The 25,724-nt window shown below is 50.0% G+C and overlaps 1 protein-coding gene across 2 annotated transcripts in view; it reads left to right on the top strand.

The window, feature by feature from the left end:
* cep152 (centrosomal protein 152) overlaps positions 1-25,724 on the top strand; it is an 85,985-nt gene that overhangs the window by 15,525 nt on the left and 44,736 nt on the right. Inside the window, exons 4-7 of one of the 2 annotated variants that reach the window (XM_087981405.1) lie at positions 9,432-9,535; positions 11,932-12,046; positions 23,122-23,293; positions 25,005-25,145. In XM_087981405.1, the coding sequence (XP_087837531.1) occupies positions 9,432-9,535; positions 11,932-12,046; positions 23,122-23,293; positions 25,005-25,145 (532 nt within the window). Of the gene's footprint in view, positions 1-9,431; positions 9,536-11,931; positions 12,047-23,121; positions 23,302-25,004; positions 25,146-25,724 lie in introns of those variants that run through there. The other variant, XM_087981406.1, reaches the window with a different exon arrangement.

Below are 25,724 nucleotides of genomic sequence, written 5' to 3' on the forward strand. Positions count from 1 at the left end.
CGCCCTCCCGCTCGCCCGCGCGCTCTCTTTCGCCCTCCCGCTCGCCCGCGCGCTCTCTTTCGCCCTCCCGCTCGCCCGCGCGCTCTCTTTCGCCCTCCCGCTCACCCGCGCGCTCTCTTTCGCCCTCCCGCTCGCCCGCGCGCTCTCTTTCGCCCTCCCGCTCGCCCGCGCGCTCTCTTTCGCTTGCCCGGTTGCTCTCTTTCGCCCCTCCGCTCGCCCGCGCGCTCTCTTTCGCCCTCCCTCTCGCCCGCGCGCTCTCTTTCGCCCTCCCTCTCGCCCGCGCGCTCTCTTTCGCCCTCCCGCTCGCCCGCGCGCTCTCTTTCGCCCTCCCGCTCGCCCGCGCGCTCTCTTTCGCCCTCCCGCTCGCCCGCGCTCTCTCTTTCGCTCGCCCGCCGCGCTCTCTTTCGCCCTCCCGCTCGCCCGCGCGCTCTCTTTCGCCCTCCCCTCGCTCGCCCGCGCGCCTCTCTTTCGCCCTCCCGCTCGCCCGCGCGCTCTCTTTCGCCCTCCCGCTCGCCCGCGCGCTCTCTTTCGCTCCTCCGCGCGCTCTCTTTCGCCCTCCCGCTCGCCCGCGCGCTCTCCTTCGCCCTCCCCGCTCGCCCGCGCGCTCTCTTTCGCTCGCCCGCGCGCTCTCATTCGCCCTCTTCGCTCGCCCGCGCGCTCTCATTCGCCCTCTCGCTCGCCCGCGCGCTCTCTTTCGCCCTCTCGGTCTCTTTCGCCCTCTCGCTCGCCCACGCGCTCTCTTTCGCCCTCTCGCTCGCCCGCGCGCTCTCTTTCGCCCTCTCGCTCGCCCGCGCGCTCTCTTCGCCCTCTCGCTCGCCCGCGCGCTCTCTTTCGCCCTCTCGCTCGCCCGCGCGCTCTCTTTCGCCCTCTCGCTCGCCCGCGCGCTCTCTTTCGCCCTCTCGCTCGCCCGCGCGCTCTCTTTCGCCCTCTCGCTCGCCTCCGCGCGCTCTCTTTCGCCCTCTCGCTCGCCCGCGCGCTCTCTTTCGCCCTCTCGCTCGCCCGCGCGCTCTCTTTCGCCCTCTCGCTCGCCCGCGCGCTCTCTTTCGCCCTCTCGCTCGCCCGCGCGCTCTCTTTCGCCCTCTCGCTCGCCCGCGCGCTCTCTTTCGCCCTCTCGCTCGCCCGCGCGCTCTCTTTCGCCCTGTCGCTCTCTTCGCCCTCTCGCTCGCCCCGCGGGCTCTCTTTCGCCCTCTCCTTCGCCCTCTCACTCGCCCGCGGGCTCTCTTTCGCCCTCCCGCTCTCTTTCGCCCTCTCGCTCGCCCGCGGGCTCTCTTTCGCCCTCCCCGCTCGCCCGCGGCGCTCTCTTTCGCCCTCCTCGCTTCGCCCCGCGCGCTCTCTTTCGCCCTCCCGTTCGCCCGCGCGCTGTCTTTCGCCCTCCCGTTCGCACCGCGCGCTGTCTTTCGCCCTCCCGTTCGCCCGCGCGCTGTCTTTCGCCCTCCCGCTCGCCCGCGCGCTCTCATTCGCCCTCTCGCTCGCCCGCTCGCTCTCTTTCGCCCTCTCGCTCTCTTTCGCCCTCACTTTCGCCCTCTCGCTCGCCCGCGGGCTCTCTTTCGCCCTCTCTTTCGCCCTCACGCTCGCCCACGGGCTCTCTTTCGCCCTCTCGCTCGCCCGCGGGCTCTCTTTCGCCCTCTCTTTCGCCCTCTCTTTCGCCCTCTCTTTCGCCCTCCCGCTCGCCCCGCGCGCTCTCTTTCGCCCTCCCGCTCGCCCGCGGGCTCTCTTTCGCCCGCGCGCTCTCTTTCGCCATCCCGCTCGCCCGCGCGCTCTCTTTCGCCCTCCCGCTCGCCCGCGCGCTCTCTTTCGCCCTCCCGCTCGCCCCGCGCGCGCTCTTTCGGCCTCCCGCTCTCCCGCGCGCTCTCTTTCGCCCTCCCGCTCGCCCGCGCGCTCTCTTTCGCCCTCCCGCTCGCCCGCGCGCTCTCTTTCGCCCTCCCGCTCGCCCGCGCGCTCTCTTTCGCTTGCCCGCGTGCTCTCTTTCGCCCTCCCGCTCGCCCCGCGCGCTCTCTTTCGCCCTCCCGCTCGCCCGCGCGCTCTCTTTCGCCCTCCCGCTCGCCCGCGCGCTCTCTTTCGCCCTCCCGCTCGCCCGCGCTCTCTCTTTCGCTCGCCGCCGCTCTCTCTTTCGCTCGCCCGCGCTCTCTCTTTCGCTCGCCCGCGCGCTCTCTTTCGCTCGCCCGCGCGCTCTCTTTCGCCCTCCCGCTCGCCCGCGCGCTGTCTTTCGCCCTCCCGCTCGCCCCGCGCGCTGTCTTTCGCCCTCCCCGCTCGCCCGCGCGCTGTCTTTCGCCCTCCCGCTCGCCCGCGCGCTGTCTTTCGCCCTCCCGCTCGCCCGCGCGCTGTCTTTCGCCCTCCCGCTCGCCCGCGCGCTGTCTTTCGCCCTCCCGCTCGCCCGCGCGCTGTCTTTCGCCCTCCCGCTCGCCCCGCGCGCTGTCTTTCGCCCTCCCGCTCGCCCGCGCGCACTCTTTCGCCCTCCCGCTCGCCCGCGCGCTCTCTTTCCGCCCTCTCGCTCGCCCGCGCGCTCTCTTTCGCCCTCTCGCTCGCCCGCGCGCTCTCTTTCGCCCTCTCGCTCGCCCGCGCGCTCTCTTTCGCCCTCTCGCTCGCCCGCGCGCTCTCTTTCGCCCTCTCGCTCGCCCGCGCGCTCTCTTTCGCCCTCTCGCTCGCCCCGCGCGCTCTCTTTCCGCCCTCCCGCTCGCCCGCGCGCTCTCTTTCGCCCTCTCGCTCGCCCGCGCGCTCTCTTTCGCCCTCTCGCTCGCCCGCGCGCTCTCTTTCGCCCTCTCGCTCGCCCGCGCGCTCTCTTTCGCCCTCTCGCTCGCCCGCGCGCTCTCTTTCGCCCTCTCGCTCGCCCGCGCGCTCTCTTTCGCCCTCTCGCTCGCCCGCGCGCTCTCTTTCGCCCTCTCGCTCGCCCGCGCGCTCTCTTTCGCCCTCCTCGCTCGCCCGCGCGCTCTCTTTCGCCCTCTCGCTCGCCCGCGCGCTCTCTTTCGCCCTCTCGCTCTCTTTCGCCCTCTTGCTCGCCCGCGGGCTCTCTTTCGCCCTCTCTTTCGCCCTCTCACTCGCCCGCGGGCTCTCTTTCGCCCTCCCGCTCTCTTTCGCCCTCTCGCTCGCCCACGTGCTCTCTTTCGCCCTCTCTTTCGCCCTCCCGCTCGCCCGCGCGCTCTCTTCGCCCTCCCGCTCGCCCGCGCGCTCTCTTTCGCCCTCCCGCTCGCCCGCGCGCTCTCTTTCGCCCCTCCCCGCTCGCCCGCGGCGCTCTCTTTCGCCCTCTCGCTCTCTTTCGCCCTCCTTCCCTTTCGCCCTCTCGCTCGCCCGCGCGCTCTCTTTCGCCCTCTCGCTCGCCCGCGCGCTCTCTTTCGCCCTCTCGCTCTCTTTCGCCCTCTCGCTCGCCCGCGGGCTCTCTTTCGCCCTCTCTTTCGCCCTCTCACTCGCCCGCGCGCTCTCTTTCGCCCTCTCGCTCGCCCGCGCGCTCTCTTTCGCCCTCTCGCTCGCCCGCGCGCTCTCTTTCGCCCTCTCGCTCGCCCGCGCGCTCTCTTTCGCCCTCTCGCTCCGCCCCGCAGCGCTCTCTTTCGCCCTCTCGCTCGCCCGCGCGCTCTCTTTCGCCCTCTCGCTCGCCCCGCGCGCTCTCTTTCGCCCTCTCGCTCGCCCGCGCGCTCTCTTTCGCCCTCTCGCTCGCCCGCGGGCTCTCTTTCGCCCTCTCTTTCGCCCTCTCGCTCGCCCGCGGGCTCTCTTTCGCCCTCCCCGCTCTCTTTCGCCCTCTCGCTCGCCCACGTGCTCTCTTTCGCCCTCTCTTTCGCCCTCCCCGCTCGCCCGCGCGCTCTCTTTCGCCCTCCCCGCTCGCCCGCGCGCTCTCTTTCGCCCTCCCGCTCGCCCGCGCGCTCTCTTTCGCTCGCCCGCGCGCTCTCTTTCGCCCCTCCCGCTCGCCCGCGCGCTCTCTTTCGCCCTCCCGCCTCGCCCGCGGGCTCTCTTTCGCCCTCCCGCTCGCCCGCGGGCTCTCTTTCGCCCTCCCGCTCGCCCGCGGGCTCTCTTTCGCCCTCCCGCTCGCCCGCGGGCTCTCTTTCGCCCGCCCGCCGCGCTCTCTTTCGCCCTCTCGCTCTCTTTCGCCCTCACTTTCGCCCTCTCGCTCGCCCGCGCGCTCTCTTTCGCCCTCTCGCTCGCCCGCGCGCTCTCTTTCGCCCTCTCGCTCTCTTTCGCCCTCTCGCTCGCCCGCGGGCTCTCTTTCGCCCTCTCTTTCGCCCTCTCACTCGCCCGCGGGCTCTCTTTCGCCCTCCCGCTCTCTTTCGCCCTCTCGCTCGCCCGCGTGCTCTCTTTCGCCCTCTCTTTCACCCTCCCGCTCGCCCGCGCGCTTTATTTCGCCCTCCCGCTCGCCCGCGCGCTCTCTTTCGCCCTCCTGCTCGCCCGCGCGCTCTCTTTCGCCCTCCAGCTCGCCCGCGCGCTCTCTTTCGCCCTCCCGCTCTCTTTCGCCCTCACTTTCGCCCCTCTCGCTCGCCCGCGGGCTCTCTTTCGCCCTCTCTTTCGCCCTCTCGCTCGCCCGCGGGCTCTCTTTCGCCCTCTCGCTCGCCCGCGGGCTCTCTTTCGCCCTCCCGCTCGCCCGCGCGCTCTCTTTCGCCCTCCCGCTCGCCCGCGCGCTCTCTTTCGCTCGCCCGCGCGCTCTCATTCGCCCTCTCGCTCGCCCGCGCGCTCTCATTCGCCCTCTCGCTCGCCCGCGCGCTCTCTTTCGCCCTCTCGCTCTCTTTCGCCCTCTCGCTCGCCCGCGGGCTCTCTTTCGCCCTCTCTTTCGCCCTCTCGCTCGCCCGCGGGCTCTCTTTCGCCCTCTCGCTCGCCCGCGGGCTCTCTTTCGCCCTCCCGCTCACCCGCGCGCTCTCTTTCGCCCTCTCGCTCGCCCGCGCGCTCTCTTTCGCCCTCTCGCTCGCCCGCGCGCTCTCTTTCGCCCTCGCGTTCTCTTTCGCCCCTCCCGCTCGCCCGCGCGCTCTCTTTCGCCCTCCCGCTCGCCCGCGCGCTCTCTTTCGCCCTCCCGCTCGCCCGCGCGCTCTCTTTCGCCCTCCCGCTCGCCCGCGCGCTCTCTTTCGCCCTCCCGCTCGCCCGCGCGCTCTCTTTCGCCCTCCCGCTCGCCCGCGCGCTCTCTTTCGCCCTCCCGCTCGCCCGCGCGCTCTCTTTCGCCCTCCCGCTCGCCCGCAGCGCTCTCTTTCGCCCTCCCGCTCGCCCGCGCGCTCTCTTTCGCCCTCCCGCTCGCCCGCGCGCTCTCTTTCGCCCTCCCGCTCGCCCGCGCGCCCTCTTTCGCCCTCTCGCTCTCTTTCGCCCTCCCGCTCGCCCGCGGGCTCTCTTTCGCCCTCCCGCTCGCCCCGCGGGCTCTCTTTCGCCCTCCCGCTCGCCCGCGGGCTCTCTTTCGCCCTCCCGCTCGCCCGCGGGCTCTCTTTCGCCCTCCCGCTCGCCCCGCGGGCTCTCTTTCGCCCTCCCGCTCGCCCGCGGGCTCTCTTTCGCCCTCCCGCTCGCCCGCGGGCTCTCTTTCGCCCTCCCGCTCGCCCGCGGGCTCTCTTTCGCCCTCCCGCTCGCCCGCGGGCTCTCTTTCGCCCTCCCGCTCGCCCGCGGGCTCTCTTTCGCCCTCCCGCTCGCCCGCGGGCTCTCTTTCGCCCTCCCCGCTCGCCCGCGGGCTCTCTTTCGCCCTCCCGCTCGCCCGCGGGCTCTCTTTCGCCCTCCCGCTCGCCCGCGGGCTCTCTTTCGCCCTCCCGCTCTCTTTCGCCCTCCCGCTCGCCCGCGGGCTCTCTTTCGCCCTCCCGCTCGCCCGCGGGCTCTCTTTCGCCCTCCCGCTCGCCCGCGGGCTCTCTTTCGCCCTCCCGCTCGCCCGCGGGCTCTCTTTCGCCCTCCCGCTCGCCCGCGGGCTCTCTTTCGCCCTCCCGCTCGCCCGCGGGCTCTCTTTCGCCCTCCGCTCGCCCGCGGGCTCTCTTTCGCCCTCCCGCTCGCCCGCGGGCTCTCTTTCGCCCTCCCGCTCGCCCGCGGGCTCTCTTTCGCCCTCCCGCTCGCCCGCGGGCTCTCTTTCGCCCTCCCGCTCGCCCGCGCGCTCTCTTTCGCCCTCCCGCTCGCCCGCGCGCTCTCTTTCGCCCTCTCGCTCGCCCGCGCGCTCTCGCTCGCCCGCGCGCTCTCTTTCGCCCTCTCGCTCTCTTTCGCCCTCTCGCTCGCCCGCGGGCTCTCTTTCGCCCTCTCTTTCGCCCTCTCACTCGCCCGCGGGCTCTCTTTCGCCCTCCCGCTCTCTTTCGCCCTCTCGCTCGCCCGCGTACTCTCTTTCGCCCTCTCTTTCGCCCTCCCGCTCGCCCGCGGGCTCTCTTTCGCCCTCCCGCTCGCCCGCGCGCTCTCTTTCGCCCTCCCGCTCGCCCGCGCGCTCTCTTTCGCCCTCCCGCTCGCCCGCGCGCTCTCTTTCGCCCTCCCGCTCGCCCGCGCGCTCTCTTTCGCCCTCCCGCTCGCCCGCGGGCTCTCTTTCGCCCTCCCGCTCGCCCGCGGGCTCTCTTTCGCCCTCCCGCTCGCCCGCGCGCGCTCTCTTTCGCCCTCTCGCTCTCTTTCGCCCTCACTTTCGCCCTCTCGCTCGCCCGCGGGCTCTCTTTCGCCCTCTCTTTCGCCCTCTCGCTCGCGCCGCGTGCTCTCTTTCGCCCTCTCGCTCGCCCGCGGGCTCTCTTTCGCCCTCTCGCTCTCTTTCGCCCTCACTTTCGCCCTCTCGCTCGCCCGCGGGCTCTCTTTCGCCCTCTCTTTCGCCCTCTCGCTCGCCCGCGCGCTCTCTTTCGCCCCTCCCGCTCGCCCGCGCGCTCTCTTTCGCCCTCCCGCTCGCCCCGCGCGCTCTCTTTCGCCCTCCCGCTCGCCCGCGCGCTCTCTTTCGCCCTCCCGCTCGCCCGCGGGCTCTCTTTCGCCCTCCCGCTCGCCCGCGGGCTCTCTTTCGCCCTCCCGCTCGCCCGCGGGCTCTCTTTCGCCCTCCCCGCTCGCCCGCGGGCTCTCTTTCGCCCTCCCGCTCGCCCGCGGGCTCTCTTTCGCCCTCCCGCTCGCCCGCGCGCTCTCTTTCGCCCTCTCGCTCTCTTTCGCCCTCTCGCTCGCCCGCGCGCTCTCTTTCGCCCTCTCGCTCTCTTTCGCCCTCTTGCTCGCCCGCGGGCTCTCTTTCGCCCTCTCTTTTCGCCCTCTCACTTGCCCGCGGGCTCTCTTTCGCCCTCCCCGCTCTCTTTCGCCCTCTCGCTCGCCCGCGTGCTCTCTTTCGCCCTCCCCGCTCGCCCCGCGCGCTCTCTTTCGCCCTCTCTTTCGCCCTCTCGCTCGCCCGCGGGCTCTCTTTCGCCCTCTCGCTCGCCCGCGGGCTCTCTTTCGCCCTCTCGCTCGCCCGCGGGCTCTCTTTCGCCCTCTCGCTCTCTTTCGCCCTCACTTTCGCCCTCTCGCTCGCCCGCGGGCTCTCTTTCGCCCTCTCTTTCGCCCTCTCGCTCGCCCGCGCGCTCTCTTTCGCCCTCCCGCTCGCCCGCGCGCTCTCTTTCGCCCTCCCGCTCGCCCGCGCGCTCTCTTTCGCCCTCCCGCTCGCCCGCGCGCTCTCTTTCGCCCTCCCGCTCGCCCGCGCGCTCTCTTTCGCCCTCCCCGCTCGCCCGCGGGCTCTCTTTCGCCCTCCCGCTCGCCCGCGGGCTCTCTTTCGCCCTCCCGCTCGCCCGCGGGCTCTCTTTCGCCCTCCCGCTCGCCCGCGGGCTCTCTTTCGCCCTCCCGCTCGCCCGCGGGCTCTCTTTCGCCCTCCCCGCTCGCCCGCGGGCTCTCTTTCGCCCTCCCGCTCGCCCGCGGGCTCTCTTTCGCCCTCCCGCTCGCCCGCGGGCTCTCTTTCGCCCTCCCGCTCGCCCGCGGGCTCTCTTTCGCCCTCCCGCTCGCCCGCGGGCTCTCTTTCGCCCTCCCGCTCGCCCGCGGGCTCTCTTTCGCCCTCCCCGCTCGCCCGCGCGCTCTCTTTCGCCCTCTCGCTCTCTTTCGCCCTCACTTTCGCCCTCTCGCTCGCCCGCGCGCTCTCGCTCGCCCGCGCGCTCTCTTTCGCCCTCTCGCTCTCTTTCGCCCTCTCGCTCGCCCGCGGGCTCTCTTTCGCCCTCTCTTTCGCCCTCTCACTCGCCCGCGGGCTCTCTTTCGCCCTCCCGCTCTCTTTCGCCCCTCTCGCTCGCCCGCGTGCTCTCTTTCACCCTCCCGCTCGCCCCGCGCGCTCTCTTTCGCCCTCCCGCTCGCCCGCGGGCTCTCTTTCGCCCTCCCGCTCGCCCGCGGGCTCTCTTTCGCCCTCCCGCTCGCCCGCGCGCTGTCTTTCGCCCTCCCGCCCGCCCGCGCGCTGTCTTTCGCCCCTCCGCTCGCCCGCGCACGCTCCCTTCCCGCGCCCCCTGTCTCTCCCCCGCGCCCTCTCTCTCTCTCTCCCCCGCGCCCTCTCTCTCTCTCCCCCCGCGCGCCCTCTCTCTCTCTCTCCCCCGCTTGCCCTCTCTCTCTCTCTCTCTCTCCCCCGCGCGCCCTCTCTCTCTCTCTCTCCCCCGCGCGCCCTCTCTCTCTCTCTCCCCCGCGCGCCCCTCTCTCTCTCTCCCCCGCGCGCCCTCTCTCTCTCTCCCCCGCGCGCCCTCTCTCTCTCCCCCGCGCGCCCTCTCTCTCTCTCTCTCCCCCACGCGCCCTCCCTCTCTCTCTCTCTCCCCCACGCGCCCTCTCTCTCTCTCTCCCCCCCGCCGCGCGCTCTCTCTCTCTCTCTCTCTCTCTCTCTCTCTCTCTCTCTCTCTCTCTCTCCCCCGCGCGCCCTCTCTCTCTCTCTCTCTTCCCGCGCGCCCTCTCTCTCTCTCTCTCTCTCTCCCCTGCGCGCCCTCTCTCTCTCTCTCTCCCTGCACGCCCTCTCTCTCTCTCTCTCTCTCCGCCGCGCGCCCTCTCTCTCTCTCTCCCCCGCCCGCCCTCTCTCTCTCTCTCCCCCGCCCGCCCTCTCTCTCTCTCTCTCCCCCGCACGCCCTCTCTCTCTCTCTCCCCCGCGCGCTCTCGCTCCCTCCCACGCGCGCTCTCCCTCCCGCTCGTAAAGTGGGAAGCCAGAAGTTTTTCTTTCGAACAAGAACTTTTTTAATTGCAAATTTAGACTAGGTTTTGTGGAGGTATACTGTGTCCTGCATTTTCTAGGCATTGGGTTGAGAGCACTAAGGTTTTCTTTTCATATGACCTTTACAGTTGAGAAGAATCCAGTCCAGTGTGCACTTGAGCTTTTGCATTATGGAGAATATGCTAGTGTATGATTAGGAAAGCTTTATGCTGATAATGCTGATAATGAATGTAAAGTCAAACATTTTTCGGTTTTAATACTAATGTTATTTGTATGTATTCCCATTTTAAAGAAACAAGCTTAAAATCTGTTTTCTTGGAATGCGAATTGATAATGTACTATGCAATAGAAAATTAGAAATGGTATCTCTCTAATTTAATAACATTTTATGAATTGGTGATATTTTTAATTTCAGCTACATCAGTTACTGATGACTGGTCTTCCAGATGACATGCTGGAGGATAGCAGAGACATTTCTTCTCCAGAATTGAATTACTCTGGCTGTAATGTCAATAATGGGTAAGAAAAAAAGACTTTATGTACAACATTGATTTTGAAAAGTAATTTTATGTATTTAATGCGGAATTCTAGCATAATAGACAGTATTTCACTGGATATAATTATACAGTGGAGGTATGGACGAGACCAATCCTCTCAATATATCAAGGAATTTGCTTAGACCCTAACGTTTTCTTATTTTAAAGGCAAATGCCGCACATTTCGTTCCAGATGCAATTCGATTGGCCAAACTATCAAGCTTGAATCAAAACACACTTTGTACTTGACTATAGTGTAGGAATAAACAGATGAAAGGATTGGAAAAACTAACTCTATTGGAAAGCTTATCAGAATGATAAATTATAAACAACAGTTCCAATATCATAATACTGAATAAACACACTCTTGGTAAATGCAAATTTGGTAAAATAGATTGTCTCACAGGCAGTCCTAGCAGCAGGAAGAGAACCAAGCTTTTAGGTGTAACAGACAGGAAAAAGAGCTTCCACATCCAAGCTTCAAGAGCCCAGCTACTGCAATTGAAAACTAAACTAATCTTAAAAATCCAAGTTCTGTGGGAACTTGTTGCCAGTCATTCAGGCTTATTCTATTGTTCCAACTTCTTTTTTAAAAAACCCAAGCCTCAAAAGGTGTTTGGCTTAAAACAGACCACTCTGCACCTCCATCTCAATCCCTCTTCACTTAAAAAAAACAAGACAAAATACACCTCTTAAAACCATAGTATCGTCACATAGGTGATAATTGTTAAGGAATGTGATCGACCTAAAATGCAACCTAACAAAACTTGTTCTGATGACAATGTAAATATTAATTATAAGTTTTTATGCCTGAATGTTTTATGTAGAGAAAATGACTATTTGCTGACCGATACTACACTATCTAATGCAATGGGAACATGTCAGTTTCAGGAAAGAATGCAACCACTCTACAAGTTTATTGCCTCTTTGTTCATGAATTAGTTAGATCCCTTCAAACACAACTTCTAAAAGACATTTATTATTTATGTTTGTTACTAGTCTTGCATGCCCCTTGTCCAAGAAAAGATCTAATTGATATAGAAGGAGTGAAGTGAAGGATCACCAGAACGATTCCTGAGATGTTGGGTCACCTTTGTAAGGAAGATTAAGGAGACTTGGGCCTGTTTTCTCTGGAGGTTTAGAAGAATGAGAGACAATCTTGTAGAAACCTAGAAAGTCATTAATGATATAGACAGTGCACATTCAGAAAGGATGTTTATCGTTACTGTGGGTTCAAGAAAAGGGGACATAAGCTCTGAATAAACTAAATAATTTAGGACTGGGATGAGAAGGAAATTCTTCACTCGGGTTGGAATTCTCCACTCCAGAGGGCTGTAGAAGTTGTCATCAAGTTAGCTTCAAGTTGATGGATTGATAGATTTAATTATGACATTGAAGTATATGGGCATAGCATTTGAATATTTAAGTGAAGCATATGGTCAACCATGATCTGGCACAGCAGAGCAGTCTCAAGTGGCTGACTGGCATACACGTACACCTGATCAGAGCACAGGTTAAATAGATTTGCAGGAATTGTACTTGGGTTGACATTTTAGAACTGGGAATTGTTGACTTTGATTATCAAATCGTGCAATATATAGGATAGGTTGAAAGTTTTTAATGTAGATCGTCTTTCTTTAGTTCTTTACTAGAAGGTAAAGAAAGGAACAGATGAGAGAAAACGACAATTAGAGAAAGCATAATTGTTTTCTTCTGTGCTGAATTTTGCTAGATTTCTGCCTAGATTACAGGGGTTGGTTGATCATTTGTCTTCTGAGGCTGTTTCTGACAACCACATTCCCATGTATCATCAATTCTTGCGTTCAAAACCACCAAGCTCTATCTATTTAGTAATATTTAATGAGCTGTTTCTGTCTTCAAATTAAGTGATAAAATAATATCCCATTGTTGCTATCTTTAATCCTCTTAGTTCTACAATTGGGCCTTGGAATGTGGACTAACTCTCCTACACTTTGTGTAACTGGATAGATGTAATGTGCATCATAATATAAGAATACTAATGCACAAATGTTTTAGACAGAGACATTTAACAAAGCGTAAACACATTTATAGCTGGTCACAGCAATACATGTTTTTCTTTCTGCTGTGTCAGTCTTTTATATTTTTTGTTTATCATAAAATACAATGAAGAGAAATTTCTGGATATATTTTAAAAGCTTTTACAGTCTTGGAATTTTTTTTTTAGTATTGCTGCTCCTGCAGTATCACTTTACTACTGTACACCACTGTTGTGCCTTGTGAGCGCCACACAACAAAGTAATAGAACTAGAATTTTATTCAGTTTGATGTCTAAATTATTAACTTGCATAGATTGAAAATATAAAACTTGTTACGTTTAACTAATCATTATCTTTATAGTGTTGAACAAACCTGGGAAGAGAAGAGAAATTGGAATGAACAGGAAGTAAGCAACAATGCAATGGATAAAGATAATTATTCTAATGAATATTCAGTATATAAAGGGCAGAATGGAGTAAGTTTATTTTCAATTGATCAGTGTGCATTTTAATATACCAAACTTTAGTAATTCTGTATTTAGTTAAAATCGATATTTACTTTATTCAATTTAAATGCTATGTATTTGAGCTGTTCAAATCTAACACATTTTAATGTAATTTATGACAATTTATTATCTTGCATTGGAGCAAATAAATGTTTTCCTGGTGTGATATGCTGCCAGGGAGTAATGAAAAGACACTTATATGCATTTCTCGTGGCTTTTAATGCTTGCTTTCTGGGCCCAGTATTCTGGTTTCCCTTGATGAATGGAACTTGTTGAAACTTGCAGTAGAAATTCCATACTTCAATGTAATTATCAAATTATTCCAAAATGTATCTTATGGGTAGGATTACGATGAAGATTTTGTACATTATCGATACTGAAGGCCTATGTGTACGAAGCTGAAGATGAACAAGTAAAAGATCATGAACATAAGCATTTGAAAGGCGGGGACTAATTAGGGGTAGTCAACATGGCTTTGTGTGTGGGAAATCATGTCTCACAAACTTGATTGAGTTTTTTGAAAAAGTAACAGAGAGAATTGACGAGGGCACAATGGTGAATGTTATTTATATCGAATTTAGTAAGGTGTTTTACACAGCTCCTCATGGTAGACCAATTAGCAAGATTAGATCTCATAGAATACAGGGAGAACCCGCTATTTGGATACAGAACTGGCTTGAAGATAGAAGACAGAGGGTGGTGGAGGGTTGATTTTCAGACTGATGGCCTTTGACCAGTGGATTGCCACAAGGATCGGTGTTGGGTTCACTGCTTTTTGTCATTCATATGATTTGGATGTGAACATGGGAGGTATAGTTAGTAAGTTTGCAGATAACACCAAAATTGGAGATGTAGTAAACAGCAAAGAAGATTACCTCCAAGTAGAACAGGATCTGGATCAGATAGGCCATTGGGCTGAGGAGTGGCAGATGGAGTTTAATTTAGATAAATGTGAGGTGCTGCATTTTGGAAAGGCAAATCAGTGCAGGACTTATGCACTTAATGGCAAGGTCCTAGGGAATGTTGCTGAACAAAGAAACCTTGGAATGCAGGTTCATAGTTTTGAAACTGGAGTTGTAAGTGGATAGGATACTAGAAAAGGCATTTGGTGTGCTTTCCTTTATTGGACAGAGCATTGATCATAGGAGTTGGGAGGTCATGTTGCAGCTCGGCCACTTTTGGAATATTGTGTGCAGTTCTGGTCTTCCTCCTATTGGAAGGATGTTGTGAAACTTGAAAGAGTTCAGACAAGATTTACTAGGATATTGCCAGGATTGGAGCTACAGGGAGAGGCTGAATAGGCTGGGGCTGTTTTCCCTAGAGCATTGGAGGCTGAGAGGGGTGACCTAATAGAGGTTTATGAAATCATGAGAAGCATGGATAGGATAAATAGACAAAGTTTTTTCCCTGCGGTGGGGGAGTCCAGGTTTAGGGTGAGAGGGGGAAAATTTGAGAGACCTAAGGTGCAATTTTTGTGCAGAGGGTGGTGCATATATGGAATGAGCTACCAAAAGAAGTGGTGGAGACTAGTACAACTACAACATTTTAAAAGGCATTGGATGGATGTATGACTGGTTTAGAGGGATATGGGCCAAGTGCTGACAAATGGGACAAGATTAGGTTAGACTATCTGGTTGACTTGGATGAGTTGGATCGAAGGGTCTGTTCCAGGCTATACATCTCTGTGACTCTGAGTGAGTCACTTCTTGATGAGTGGAATCAAAATCACAGAAATTAGCATAGTACATGTATGCAAACATTTGCCACGGATTCCCAAATGTGGAGACTAACAAAGGTGCTGCGGATGAGAAAATAAGTGATTCAGACCATTACCAACTGTCTAATTCTTACACTCAACCTTCCAGCTATTGTGACTGCATTAATGGACTGACTAATGGTAATGGACAAAATGACGAGTTTCATGAGCAGCTGGGGAAATTGCAGGTTACCAATATTGCCAAATAACATTAGAGCAGAGGGAGCACTGTCCTGACTCCTGCACAACTTGAATTGCATCTGTCATATCTGTATTCCTTCAAATTGGTTTAAGTATTCTTAAATTCAGCTATATACTGCACAAAATTGCAACTTTTATTTTTAAAAAAGCCATTTAACTTATCACTAATAGCTAGTCTTGATTCAAATCAAGAAGACTGAGTTTGAAAATGGAATTGCTATCCAGGTGCTGAAGGAAGTTTTCCCTCAAAGCTTGCAATTACCTTGTCCAGGAGATGTAAATCAAATTTTGACCCTACAGCTAAAGTGTAATTGGAGATAACATATAATGATCCCAGCATTGACAAATCTTGTATTCAATGAGCATGAATATAATTCTCAAAATCTGAAATGATGTAGAGAAGATTGAGAAAGTTAAATTGCAGGGCAGAATTTTGATTCTTTCAATGGAATATGTATAACAAAGGCATCATTTACAGTTTGATTTTTCATCTTTTCATAATTAACTGCATATTAAAAGCTTTTCATCCTCCAGGGCACACCTGAATTCATTGTTTTCTGTTTCCATGCAATAATTAAAACTTTATCTGTGACCATCTCCTATTTATTTGCTGGACTAAATATACAAGCAAATTGAATTTTTATTAAGTTAGGGGCTCATATGGCTGCTAAATCAGATTATAAATCAAATATATAAATTAGAATTGCATGTTAATATACTTGAGGTGTTCTAATATAAAAGTTCCTTTTCATTTCATTATTTGAAATTTCAAATAAAAGTGTTGCTCTTAAAGCTGAACAAAAGAAATCCAGTTAACGTTTTAGTACAGAATGTATCCAGCTGATTATAATAAACCTAGAATGTCTCATTGCAGAATTGAGCAATTTAGCCCATTTGAATCCCCACATCTAATCTAAACTAATGCTCCAATTACTTTCTAGCCACTTTAATATTGCTATTTTAAAATCATGTAATTTCCCCTTTAAAGACCTTGTCGAAAATCTTATATTCTAACCAATCAAGCTGTAATTTGTTTTTGTAATCTCCCCTTTTAATTATTGTGATTCTCTTAAATGTCATGATAATAGCGTGATTTCCCAACAATCCTGGTGTTGTTATAAACCACTTATAATTTTTGTAACCTCATTAGTTTTTTTTTTAAACTTGCTAACTTTATGTATTACTGTACATACAGCCTTGGTCTCTAACACATAGATTGAGGTTGATCTCACAGTTCCACGTGTACTTCACCATGTGCAATATCAGTCGTCAAGCATTTCCATTATTTTTGCTGTTGGAAGCCAGGTGGCAAAAGAAGACAGCATGCTATTAATGGGCATTGCCAGCTTGTTAAGACAAGTTTCAATTTAGTGCAGATTGACTATCATTGCAGAGTAAAGTCAATATAGTGGTACCATGTTCGCCAATGAATATGAAATATCCTAGAAACCGATGATGAGTGCAGCCACTATGGTACGGTACTAGAAACATTAGGAGACTGTTCAGCCCCTTCAGACACTGCAAAGCAGCTCAGCTGTCCAACTCCTCTGCCCATTCTTTCTTGACCTGCGGTTTTTCTTCGCATGCTTATCTAATAGGTCCATGTAGAAAAAAGAAAAATTACATAGAATGCTGCCATGCTCCTCCAGTATGCAACCAACATGACCTGACCAGGATATGGAAGCTGGTTGTAACAGATGTGACCTTTCATGCCTTCACACTGTTGGCTGCTTTCAAATGTGTCTAGATGTCCAGAAGCCTACCTGTAGCATGACCAGTGGCAGAGTTATATTACAAGCTACATAACTACATACAAGGTGAAGAAATAATGTTGAGTGACAAGCCTGGATATCGTAAACAAACAAGAATGTACACACTTGCAGATTTTTTGTTTACAATTAAAAGAAATGAACGTTTGTTTTGGATGTCACCAAAATATATTCATTGTTAAGGGGAACTTGGAACAACACCAAACTGATGCATAGTAAATTCAAGTTTTCTCTTGAAAAGCATGCTTTGGGCAAAGAAAGTTGATGAGCTGAAGGTCATTTTGAAAATTCAACAGTGTTTTTTCTCTACTACTGTAACGGAATCCAAAGGACTGTGGATACTGTTCATTGCAAATTGATGAATCCACTGACATGACTGACACAGTCTACCTAATTGCTTTTGTATGCATGACCTTTAAAGACATAACAGTTAAAAAGGATCTTCTCACCCTTTTTAAAGAGAGAACAGAAGGTGATGATATTTAAAACAAATTCAAAAGGTGTGTGTGCGCTTGAGAAAAACATGCAACTAAAATGGTTTCCATCACAACTAATGATGCACTGGTTACGACTGTTGCATTTTGCCGAAATGATTCTGATTCTCCTTTTCTGTCAATTACTGCTATATAACCCACAGGAAAGCATTAGCAAGTTATGGACTTTGTCGTGTAATGAAAGTTGTTCTTAAGCTTATGAACAATTTGAGCAAGAGCTTTTCAGCACTACTTTATTAAGTGTTTGCTTGGAAAACTCACTGCTGGCTATAGTGAAATAATCCTCCATGCTGCTGTGAATTAATTAAGTCAAGGGAATACCCTGCAAAGATTTTTAGATCTGATGCCTGAAATTGTCACATTTCTTAAATCAAGGTATGAAATGTGCAATGGGTTGTCGGACAATGCAGCGTTGATCAACTTCACGTTAATTACAGAGATAAAATCAAAACTGAACAGGCTGAACTGTGAACTGCAAGAAAAGGACAGACATGTAGCACACAGGGTCAGTACTGTGGATACATTATAAAATGAAACTGAGTCTGTGGGTCTCCAAATAAAGCTCCGTAATACAGAAGCTGGAGAAAATATTGATGGAGTTGAGGGGCGGGAGCACACAGATGAAGAAAAGTCATTCCACCCAGAAAACATCTGTTCGTACCTGAGGAAGTTAGCAGAGAAACTCAACAAGTGATTTTGGAAGCTAATTGCCATGGAACAAATTATCACATTTTGTTTCAAATCAATTCTTTCAACTATACATTGATGTGTTAGTTTCCATAAGGTGTTTGATTTACAAAGCAATGGAATCATTAAAGGAGATAATTGTTATACAAATGATTATTGAACTGAAAGTCCGTTCAAACGACTGATTTTTGAGGACTCAGAAACCGAAAGATACCCATTCCTGTCATCCTGTGCTTTTAAATTGAAAACTTATTTTGGCTCCACATTCCTCTCTAAACTGAAGATAATCTAATCCAAGTATTGCACCCATCTCTCAGATACCCTTTTGATAGACTGTATACAACCAGCAGTCACTAACTACAAACCAGACTTCAAGGCACTGGCAGATAATATGCCGATGCAGGTAGGCTGAGACTTGGTAGGGGGCAAAGTCAATAATTATATGTACTTAATTTTAGGTTCATTTACATAGATGACTTGGATGTGAACATATAGATATGGTTAATATGTTTACACATGACACCAAAGTTAGTGGTGTAGTGCACAGCAAAGAAAGTTATCTCAGTACAACAGCACTGTGATCAGATGAGTAAATGGACCAAGAAGTAGCAGGTGTAGTTTAATTTAGATAAATGAGAGTTGCTGCATTTTGGTAAGGCAAATCAGGGCAGGATTTGTACACTCAATGGTAAGGTCCTGGGGAGTGTTGCCAAACAAAGAGACCTTTGGGTGCAGATTCAGAGTTCTTTGAAAATGGAGTCACAGATATACAGGGTCGTGAAAAAGGCATTTGGTACAATCACCTTTATTGGTCAGTACATTGAGTGTAGGAGTTAAGGAGGTCATGTTACGGTTATATGGGACATTGGTTCAGTCACTATTGAAATATTGCATTCAGTTCTGGTCTCCCTCCGACAGGAAAGATGTTGTGAAACTTGAAGGATTAGAGGAGATTTACAAAGATGTTGCCAAAGTTGGAGGGTTTGAGCTATTGGGAGAGGCTGAATAGGCTGGTGCTAATTTACCTGGAGAATCGGAGACTGAAGAGTCACCTTTATAGTAGTTTATAAAATCATGACAGGCATGGATAGGGTGAGTAGTCAAGGTGTTTTCTCCAAGGTAGGGGAGTCCAAACTTCGAGGGTGTAGGTTTAAGGTGAGAGGGGAAAGACACATTACTGTTATACTTTATTTTCAGCATAAATCATTTAAATAAAAGTTTGCTATAGCACAAGCCCAAAATGTTGAAATTGTTTTGAATATATGTGGCTTGTACTAAACAGTTGAGAGTTAGATACATAAGAAAGAATCATTTTATCATTTTTTATTTCAAGTGTAATTTAAAGGATTCTGCTTCAGGCTTCACTTCAAGAACCCAGCTGTTACCAGAAAATCAAAGTCAGTTTGCCTGAAATCAAATCGATCTTCCATCTCAGTCAAAACCATCACTCCAACAGAGAATAGACTGCTTCAGACAAGCTCTTTTACATTAGGACAACTAACTAATTGCTGATCTAAGAATGTTACTTGGTAGCAGTGGATGCAGACTTCATAGATGAGAACTAAACGGGGTTTGCAAATCCTAGCCAGTGGGATCTTTAACAAGCTAAGCTTATAATATACATAATGCAGCAAGTCACGAACAGCATAGATAGGATAAATAGACAAAGTATTTTTCCTGGGGTGGGGGAGTCGAGAACTAAAGGGCATAGATTTAGGTGAGAGGGAAAAGATATAAAAGAGACCTAAGAGGCAACTTTTTCATGCAGAGGATGGTGCGTATATGGAATGAGTTGCCAGAGGAAGTGGTGGAGGCTGGTGCAATTGCAACATTTAAAAGGGATCTGAATGGATTTGTGAATAGGAAGCTTTGGAGGGATATGGGCGAGATTAGGTTGGGATATCTGGTCAGCATGGACGAGTTGGACCGAAGGGTCTATTTCTGTGCTGTACATCTCTATGACTCTTTGACTCTATTTAAACTGGCCGTAAGAGAAGCTTTTTCACGCAGAGGGATGTTGACCTCCTTTCCATTAAAATACATGGAGGGTGGTGCATGTGTGGATTGAGCTGCCAGAGGAGGTGGTGGACGCTGATACAATTACAACATTTAAAAGGCACCTGGATGGGTATATGAATAGGAAAGGTTGAGAGAGAGATGAGCCAAAATGTAAGTGGATTGGGAAAATCAGTTTGGTAGTGAATTACACGAAAAGGAATTTGTGGCATGTCTGTGAGATGGCATTTTAGAGCAGCTTGTGGTGGACCCTACTAGGGAACGAGCAATATTGAATTTAGTGTTGTGCAATGAGGCAGACTTGTTAAGGGAGTTGAAGGTGAAGGAAGCTTTAGGAGGCAGCGATCATAACATAATTGAATTTACTCTGCAATTTGAGAGGGAGAAGATAGAATCAGAGGTAACGGTGTTACAGCTGAATAAAAGCAACTACAGAGGCATGAGGGAGGAACTGGGAGGAATTGACTGGGACAGGAGCCTAACAGGAAAGACCATGGAACCGCAATGGTAGCAGTTTCTGGGAGTAATTCAGTCGACACAGCAGAGATTCGTCCTGTGGAAAAAGAAGCATGGTACAAGGAGGATGAGTCAACCACGGCTGACTGGCGAAGTCATGGATAGCATAAAAGCAGAAGAGAAAGCATATAATGTGGCAAAGGGCAGTGGGAACTGGAGGATTGGGAATCTTACCAACACCAACAGAGGGCAACAAACTAAAAGGAGGGTGAAGATTAAATATGAGCGTAAGCTAGCCAATGATACAAAGGAAGACTGTAAGAGTTTCTTTAGCTATGTAAATGGCAAAAGTGGACATTGGGTCACTGGGAAATGACGCTGGAGAGATGGTAGTAGGGAGCAAGGAAATGGCTGAGGAACTGAATAATTACTTCACAGTGGAAGACATGAGTGATATCCCAAAAATTCAAGAGAGTGAGGGGGCTGATCAGAGTAGGAGGTCATGCCTAATAAATCTGCTAGAATTCTTTGAGGAAGTAATGAGCAAGTTTGACCGAGGAGAGGAAATGGATGTTATCTACCTGAACTTCAAGAAGGCCTTTGACAAGGTGCCGCACAAGCAGGCTACTGAGTGAGGCTAAACGTGTTGTTAGAGGGAAAGTGCTAGTATGGATAGAAGCTTGGCTGTCTGGCAGGAAGCAAAGAGTGGAGATAAAAGAGGCTTTCTCAGGATGACAGCTGGTGACAAGTGATGTTCTGGAAGGCTCAGTGTTGGGGCCACAACTTTTCACTTTATACATTAACAATCAAGATGAAGGAACTGAGGATATTTCTGGCTAAGTTTGCAGACGAAATAAAGATAGAGAGACAGGTCGCATTGAGGAGGCGTGGAGGCTGCAGAAGGATTTGGAAAGGTTAGGAGAGTGGGCAAAGAAGTGGCAGATGGAGTATAGATGAGATCATGTCCTTTGGTAGGAAGAATAGAGGCATGGACTATTTTCTAATGGGGAGAAAATTCAGAAGTCTGAAGTGCAAAAAGACTTCAGAGTTTTAGTCCAGGATTCCCTCAAGGTAACTTGCAGGTTGAGTCAGTAGTTCGGAATGCTAATGCAAGAATAGCATTTACTTTGAGAGGACTTGAATATGAAAGCAGGGACGTACTTCTGAGGCTCTTCAAGACTCTGATCTACTACATTTGGAGTATTATGTGCAGTTCTGGGCTCCATATCCCAGAAGCGTCTTCAGAGGAGGTTAACAAGAATGGTCCCAGGAATGAAAAGCTGAAAATATGAACGTTTGAGGACTCTGGATGGAGTTTCGAGGATATGGGGGGATCTAATAGAAGCTTATAGAATACTGAATGGCCTGGACAGAGTAGATGTTGAGACGATGTTTCCGTTTCCATTTCCATTTGGAGAGACTAGGACCTGAAGGCCACAGCCTTAGAGTAAAGGGAAGACCTTTTAGAATAGAGAGGAGGAGAAACGTCTTCAGCCAGAGAGTGGTGAATCTATGGAATTCACTGCTACAGAAAGGTATGGAGGCTAGGTCATTGAGTGTGTATTTAAGACTAAGATAGGTTCTTGATTGTCAAGCGGATCAAGAGTTATGGGCAGAAGGTTGGAAAATGAGGATGAGAAACTTATCAGCCATTTTTGAATGGTGGAGCAGACTCGATGGGCTGAATGGCCTAATTTCTGCTCCTATGTCTTATGGTCTAAATACTGGCAAATGGGACTAAATTAATTTAGCATATCCAAACAGCATGGATGAGTTGGACCAAAGGATCTTTTCCATTCTGTGCATCTGAGTGTCTTTGCCACTAAAACTGAACTATTTATTCTGTTTTTTTTTCTGTGGAGATAGATTCTGGATTGTATTTAAATTCAAAACATGATCTTATGCCTGGAGATGTTGGAGTCCATCGAATATGCAAGATGATTTGAATTATGCTGCGTCTTGCAATTGTGTCGAGAATTAACAATCGGGTGTCTTTGGCTCTTCAAGCCTGTTTTACTATCCAATAAGATCTTGTCTGGTCTGTCCATGTTATACGGACCATGTCTTCTATGTTGTGATGTTGAGAAAATTGTGGACTGAAATGAGAGAGAGCTGTTTTAAAACTAGTTCTGAAAGTGAGTAACCTGACAACCATTGTAGGTTGTCTGAACAATTGTCTGAAAAAGCAGATGATTTGGAGCCAAAGGGATGCAGTTTTTATTAGCAACGAGAAATTAATTCGTGGACTAGACTGAGTCCTTTTGCCTGCCAACATCTGTGTGATTTGTCCTCTGATAATTGAACAGCTTGGAGCTGTGATCACGTTAGAGACAGAAAGAAGTGTTTAGTTTTTCCCCAGCTAGGGCGTGGGCTCTCTGTTTGTTGCATCCAAAACACACTAAACTTGAAGAAAACAAGCTTATAACAACTTTTGCAGGAAAGATAATCTGAGACTTTTCACTCATAAGCCAGGTACTTTTAGAAGTGAACCAGTCACCTTGTGTCTTAGCAACCAGCGGAAGCTTTGGGAAGAGATGACTAAGGCAATGTGCTGGCCAACAGAGGATTCATATAAATAATCTCAGTAACAGAACCTTGCAACAAAAACAGTCTTTCCAGTTTCTCCCCTCTGTCATATAAGCTTTTTTTTGTCTGTGTGCATGTTTGTTTTATAAGGAGATTAGGGTTTTAATTAGTATTTATATACTGACGGTTTATAACCATTTTATCTTTAAGCTGGACTCTAATTACTTGTAATAAATAGTAGTTCTTGTTCAAAACAGAAACTTGGTCCATGTTTTCTATCAACTGGTGTAAAAGCCCAGTAAATCAGGGAACCTGGCATACTTTATAAAAACTTTGACTCTCGGAATAGCTGGGCTCTGTCCCAGTGAGTCGTAACCGTGCTCCAATTCCACATACTCATCTATTTCAATTACCTTTTAATTCCGTTTCCAAGAATCTATCTACTTCTCCTTTAAAAATATTTAAATGCCCTGCCTCCAGACTCTTCTGAGGCATTATTCCAAAATTGAACAACCTTCAGGCTGAAATAAAGTTTCCCTCATCTCTGTCTTAAAAAGGCAAGCCTTAGTTTTAAGTGTCATCATTTCTGACTCACCCATAAGAAAAATATTCTTTCCTTGTTCACTTTGTCAAGACAATTTCAGGGTCTTTTAAATTTTAGTCCAATCACTATCACTCTTCTGAATTCTTATGAAAACAGGTCAAGTCTATCCAATCTTTCCTATATGATATATCCTGCTTGTTACAAGTACCAATCTAGTAAACCTCCACTGCTAATGCCTCATAAGAAAAAGAGTAAAGCTGGTTTCATCCTCTCCCTACATGTAGTCTGAAATAACAATGTGTGCCTACAAACTAGTTTTTTACTTTGGAATTTGGATGGCAAGTCATCCATTTGGTTTTAATATAATTACGGTTACTCTTTGTTTGTTGAACGACTTCTGAGTCAAACCAATTGAGCATCTGTTGTTACTTCTGGCATTCTCTAAGTACTTTTCCTGAATTCAATTTTGTTCAAGTAGGGGACCCTATTATTTAATGAACAGTGTGGTCAAATTTGTCCACTGGTATTTGTATGAGCAGTTATAACAGAAAATTGTTATATACTTCACTATCATTTTCCCTGTTTTCCTTCTACAGCATTTTATTGCAAATGAAAATATTTCTAATGAAACCTTGGAGCTGTACAAAGTGAAGTATAACCCTTATCCTGCTGGTCATCCATCTAAAATGGCTTTTAACCCAGACGAAGCAAAAGGTTTAGACAACACCTTTGAACAAATGCAGAGCAAGTTCTTGGATAGTGGAGAAGGTAAGCAGGTACTTCTGATTTCATATGTTTTCTGTAATTTATTTATTGTTGCACTTAACATATTATCCTGGATTAAAGGGTTTATCTAATGTTGACAGTGCAGTTTTTGCAAATGATTTCAGGAAAAGATGGGAAGAGCTGCTTAGCTGTTGACAGATAAATATTTATTTATTGATTAATTATGACTCTACTTGAAGGGAACAGGAGAAAACAATTTGCCAAATTGCCAAAAGCCATTTGTTTAGCTGCCTTTGTGAAGATCTTTTGAAAATATATTTTTTGGTGGATTGGGACATTTAACAGTACAGCCTACAACCATCATCAAAAGACATCACTTTGTTTGTTGTCAGATGGAATTTTGTCAGCGATAAAGCAAGGGTATACACCGCTGTCTGCTAATAAAGATCTAGTAATCTATAGAGGGAATTTCAGCTTTCAAAAGAAGCTTAAACCTTGTACTAAGTGTTTGTCTTGGTTTTCAGCAGTACTGACATCAGTGAGTAGGTTGACAATCAATCAACTGAAGTTTTCACACACAGCAAATCAGGATGGTTAAAGGACTTGGCCTTCACCTTTTCTAAAAAAAAAGTTTTGTTAAGTGTATTAGGATAGAAGCTAAAATTAAAGTTAATTTTTTTTTTTGAAAATGCGATACTTCCTAAAATCCTCCCTCCCAGATTGGGTTGTGATGACTTGGCTAGGTCTGTGGCAAGTTCTGGAGCACCTTCAGTACTGTTGCTGGAATATTGTCAGGGCCCATAGTCTTTGCAGCATCCAGTGCCTCTAACTGTTTCTTGATATCACATGAAGTGAGTAGAATTGGCTGAAGACTGGCATCTGTGATGCTGGGGACCACTAGAAGAGGCTGAGGTAGGTCATCCACTCAGCACTTCTGGCTAACTCCACCACCATTCACAACTGGATGCAGCAGGACTGCAGAGCTTACATCTGATCAGTTGGTTGTGAGCTTGCTTTGCTCCGTCCATCACTTTGCTCTGTCCATCACTTGCTGCCTTGCCTGCAAGTAGTGCACTAAATGGATTAGTAATGTATTCCAACTAAAGTGTGAACATATTCTGTGGTAAGCTGATGTATTTACTGAACTCCTAACAAATTATTGAAGAGTGTATTTGTTGACTACACCTAAAAGTCTCTTGATGAGAATCTGTCGTTGTAGGTTCCCATCTGTCATACAGGCTTCATTGTGACAAGCTTGACTTGCTTTTCATTGTTGACAGTTTCCAGATTTATCAATGTTAATAGGAATATTACCCATATTAAATTAGGGTAATGAATATTTTAGATTTGCAAATTTTAGAACAGAATTTTTAACTATCTGTAACTAACATTCTAGCAACTGTAGTATTTTACTTCTGCAATATTTTACTTATGTAATAAAATCTCGTGTTTGTTTACGCTCTTAGATTCCTTGGGTGGTTGTTATTTTCATGCATGTTCTATTCCTTCTGGTGTTTTTGGCGATCTCAGCTAAGGTGCATCTAATGATCTTACAAATATTTGTGCCAGCATAGCAACTAACATTTAGTATAAATGTGAACTTTGCTGTAAAAATGATTAATATATTGCATTATTAGTCAAGACACTTTTACTATTGTTTTATCTGAGGTATTTTTACAATAAATTAATTTGCAAAAAGCTTTTGCTTTTCTATCTTGCTCCTTTTTAATTGAATGTTATTTTTGTTCTACAGCTTCTACAGAGGCACATCAGTTTGCACAGTTACAGATACTTTACAATGCACGGGGAAGGCAATTAGAGGAAATGCAGCACAAACAGGAAGAGTTTGCCCGTGAGATCAGATATTTGAACCACCAGCTTGCAATGACAAAAGGTAATATAACAGTGTTTAAATCTCAAGAGGTGTAAGGTGTGACTTTTATTGTTCCATTCAAATGAGAGGCATTCCTGTTTAATTAGTAACATTCTCTAAATAGTGTTAATCTTGAAGTACAGAATCTTTACATGACGTATCTGAAGTTAAAATGGAGTTTGATGTTTCTAGCTGCTAAATGATTTTGGGTATTATCAATTGATAATATTACTGCAAAAGTGCAGGCTGGTTAAAGTGGTTGAAGAGAATATTCCATGAACAGTCCGTTGTTTTATGTGGAGACACAAGCAGAACAGTACTTCTATGAAATGTATTGTGCAAGGTATAGGACATCCAAAAATTTGCAGTTGATTAATTGCATGTGAAGTATTAACACTGTTGCTTTGGACGTATAGGCAAATACACCTGCCACATTTTAAGGTTTCATAAACATGATTTGTATTAGGCAATGTTGTTCTTTGGTGGTATTGGTTGAGGTGTAAGTGTTGGCCAGGACTAAGGAAGAAACGTTTGACGTTGAATATGAAAGCTATTTTTCACTAGAATAAGCAGAGCATCAGTATAATATTCCATTCATAA

This window comes from Chiloscyllium plagiosum, unplaced genomic scaffold (genome assembly GCF_037043375.1).
Source record: "Chiloscyllium plagiosum isolate Xiang-an unplaced genomic scaffold, Cpla_swu_hap1 HiC_scaffold_39, whole genome shotgun sequence".
In the NCBI taxonomy this organism is placed as follows: domain Eukaryota; kingdom Metazoa; phylum Chordata; class Chondrichthyes; order Orectolobiformes; family Hemiscylliidae; genus Chiloscyllium; species Chiloscyllium plagiosum.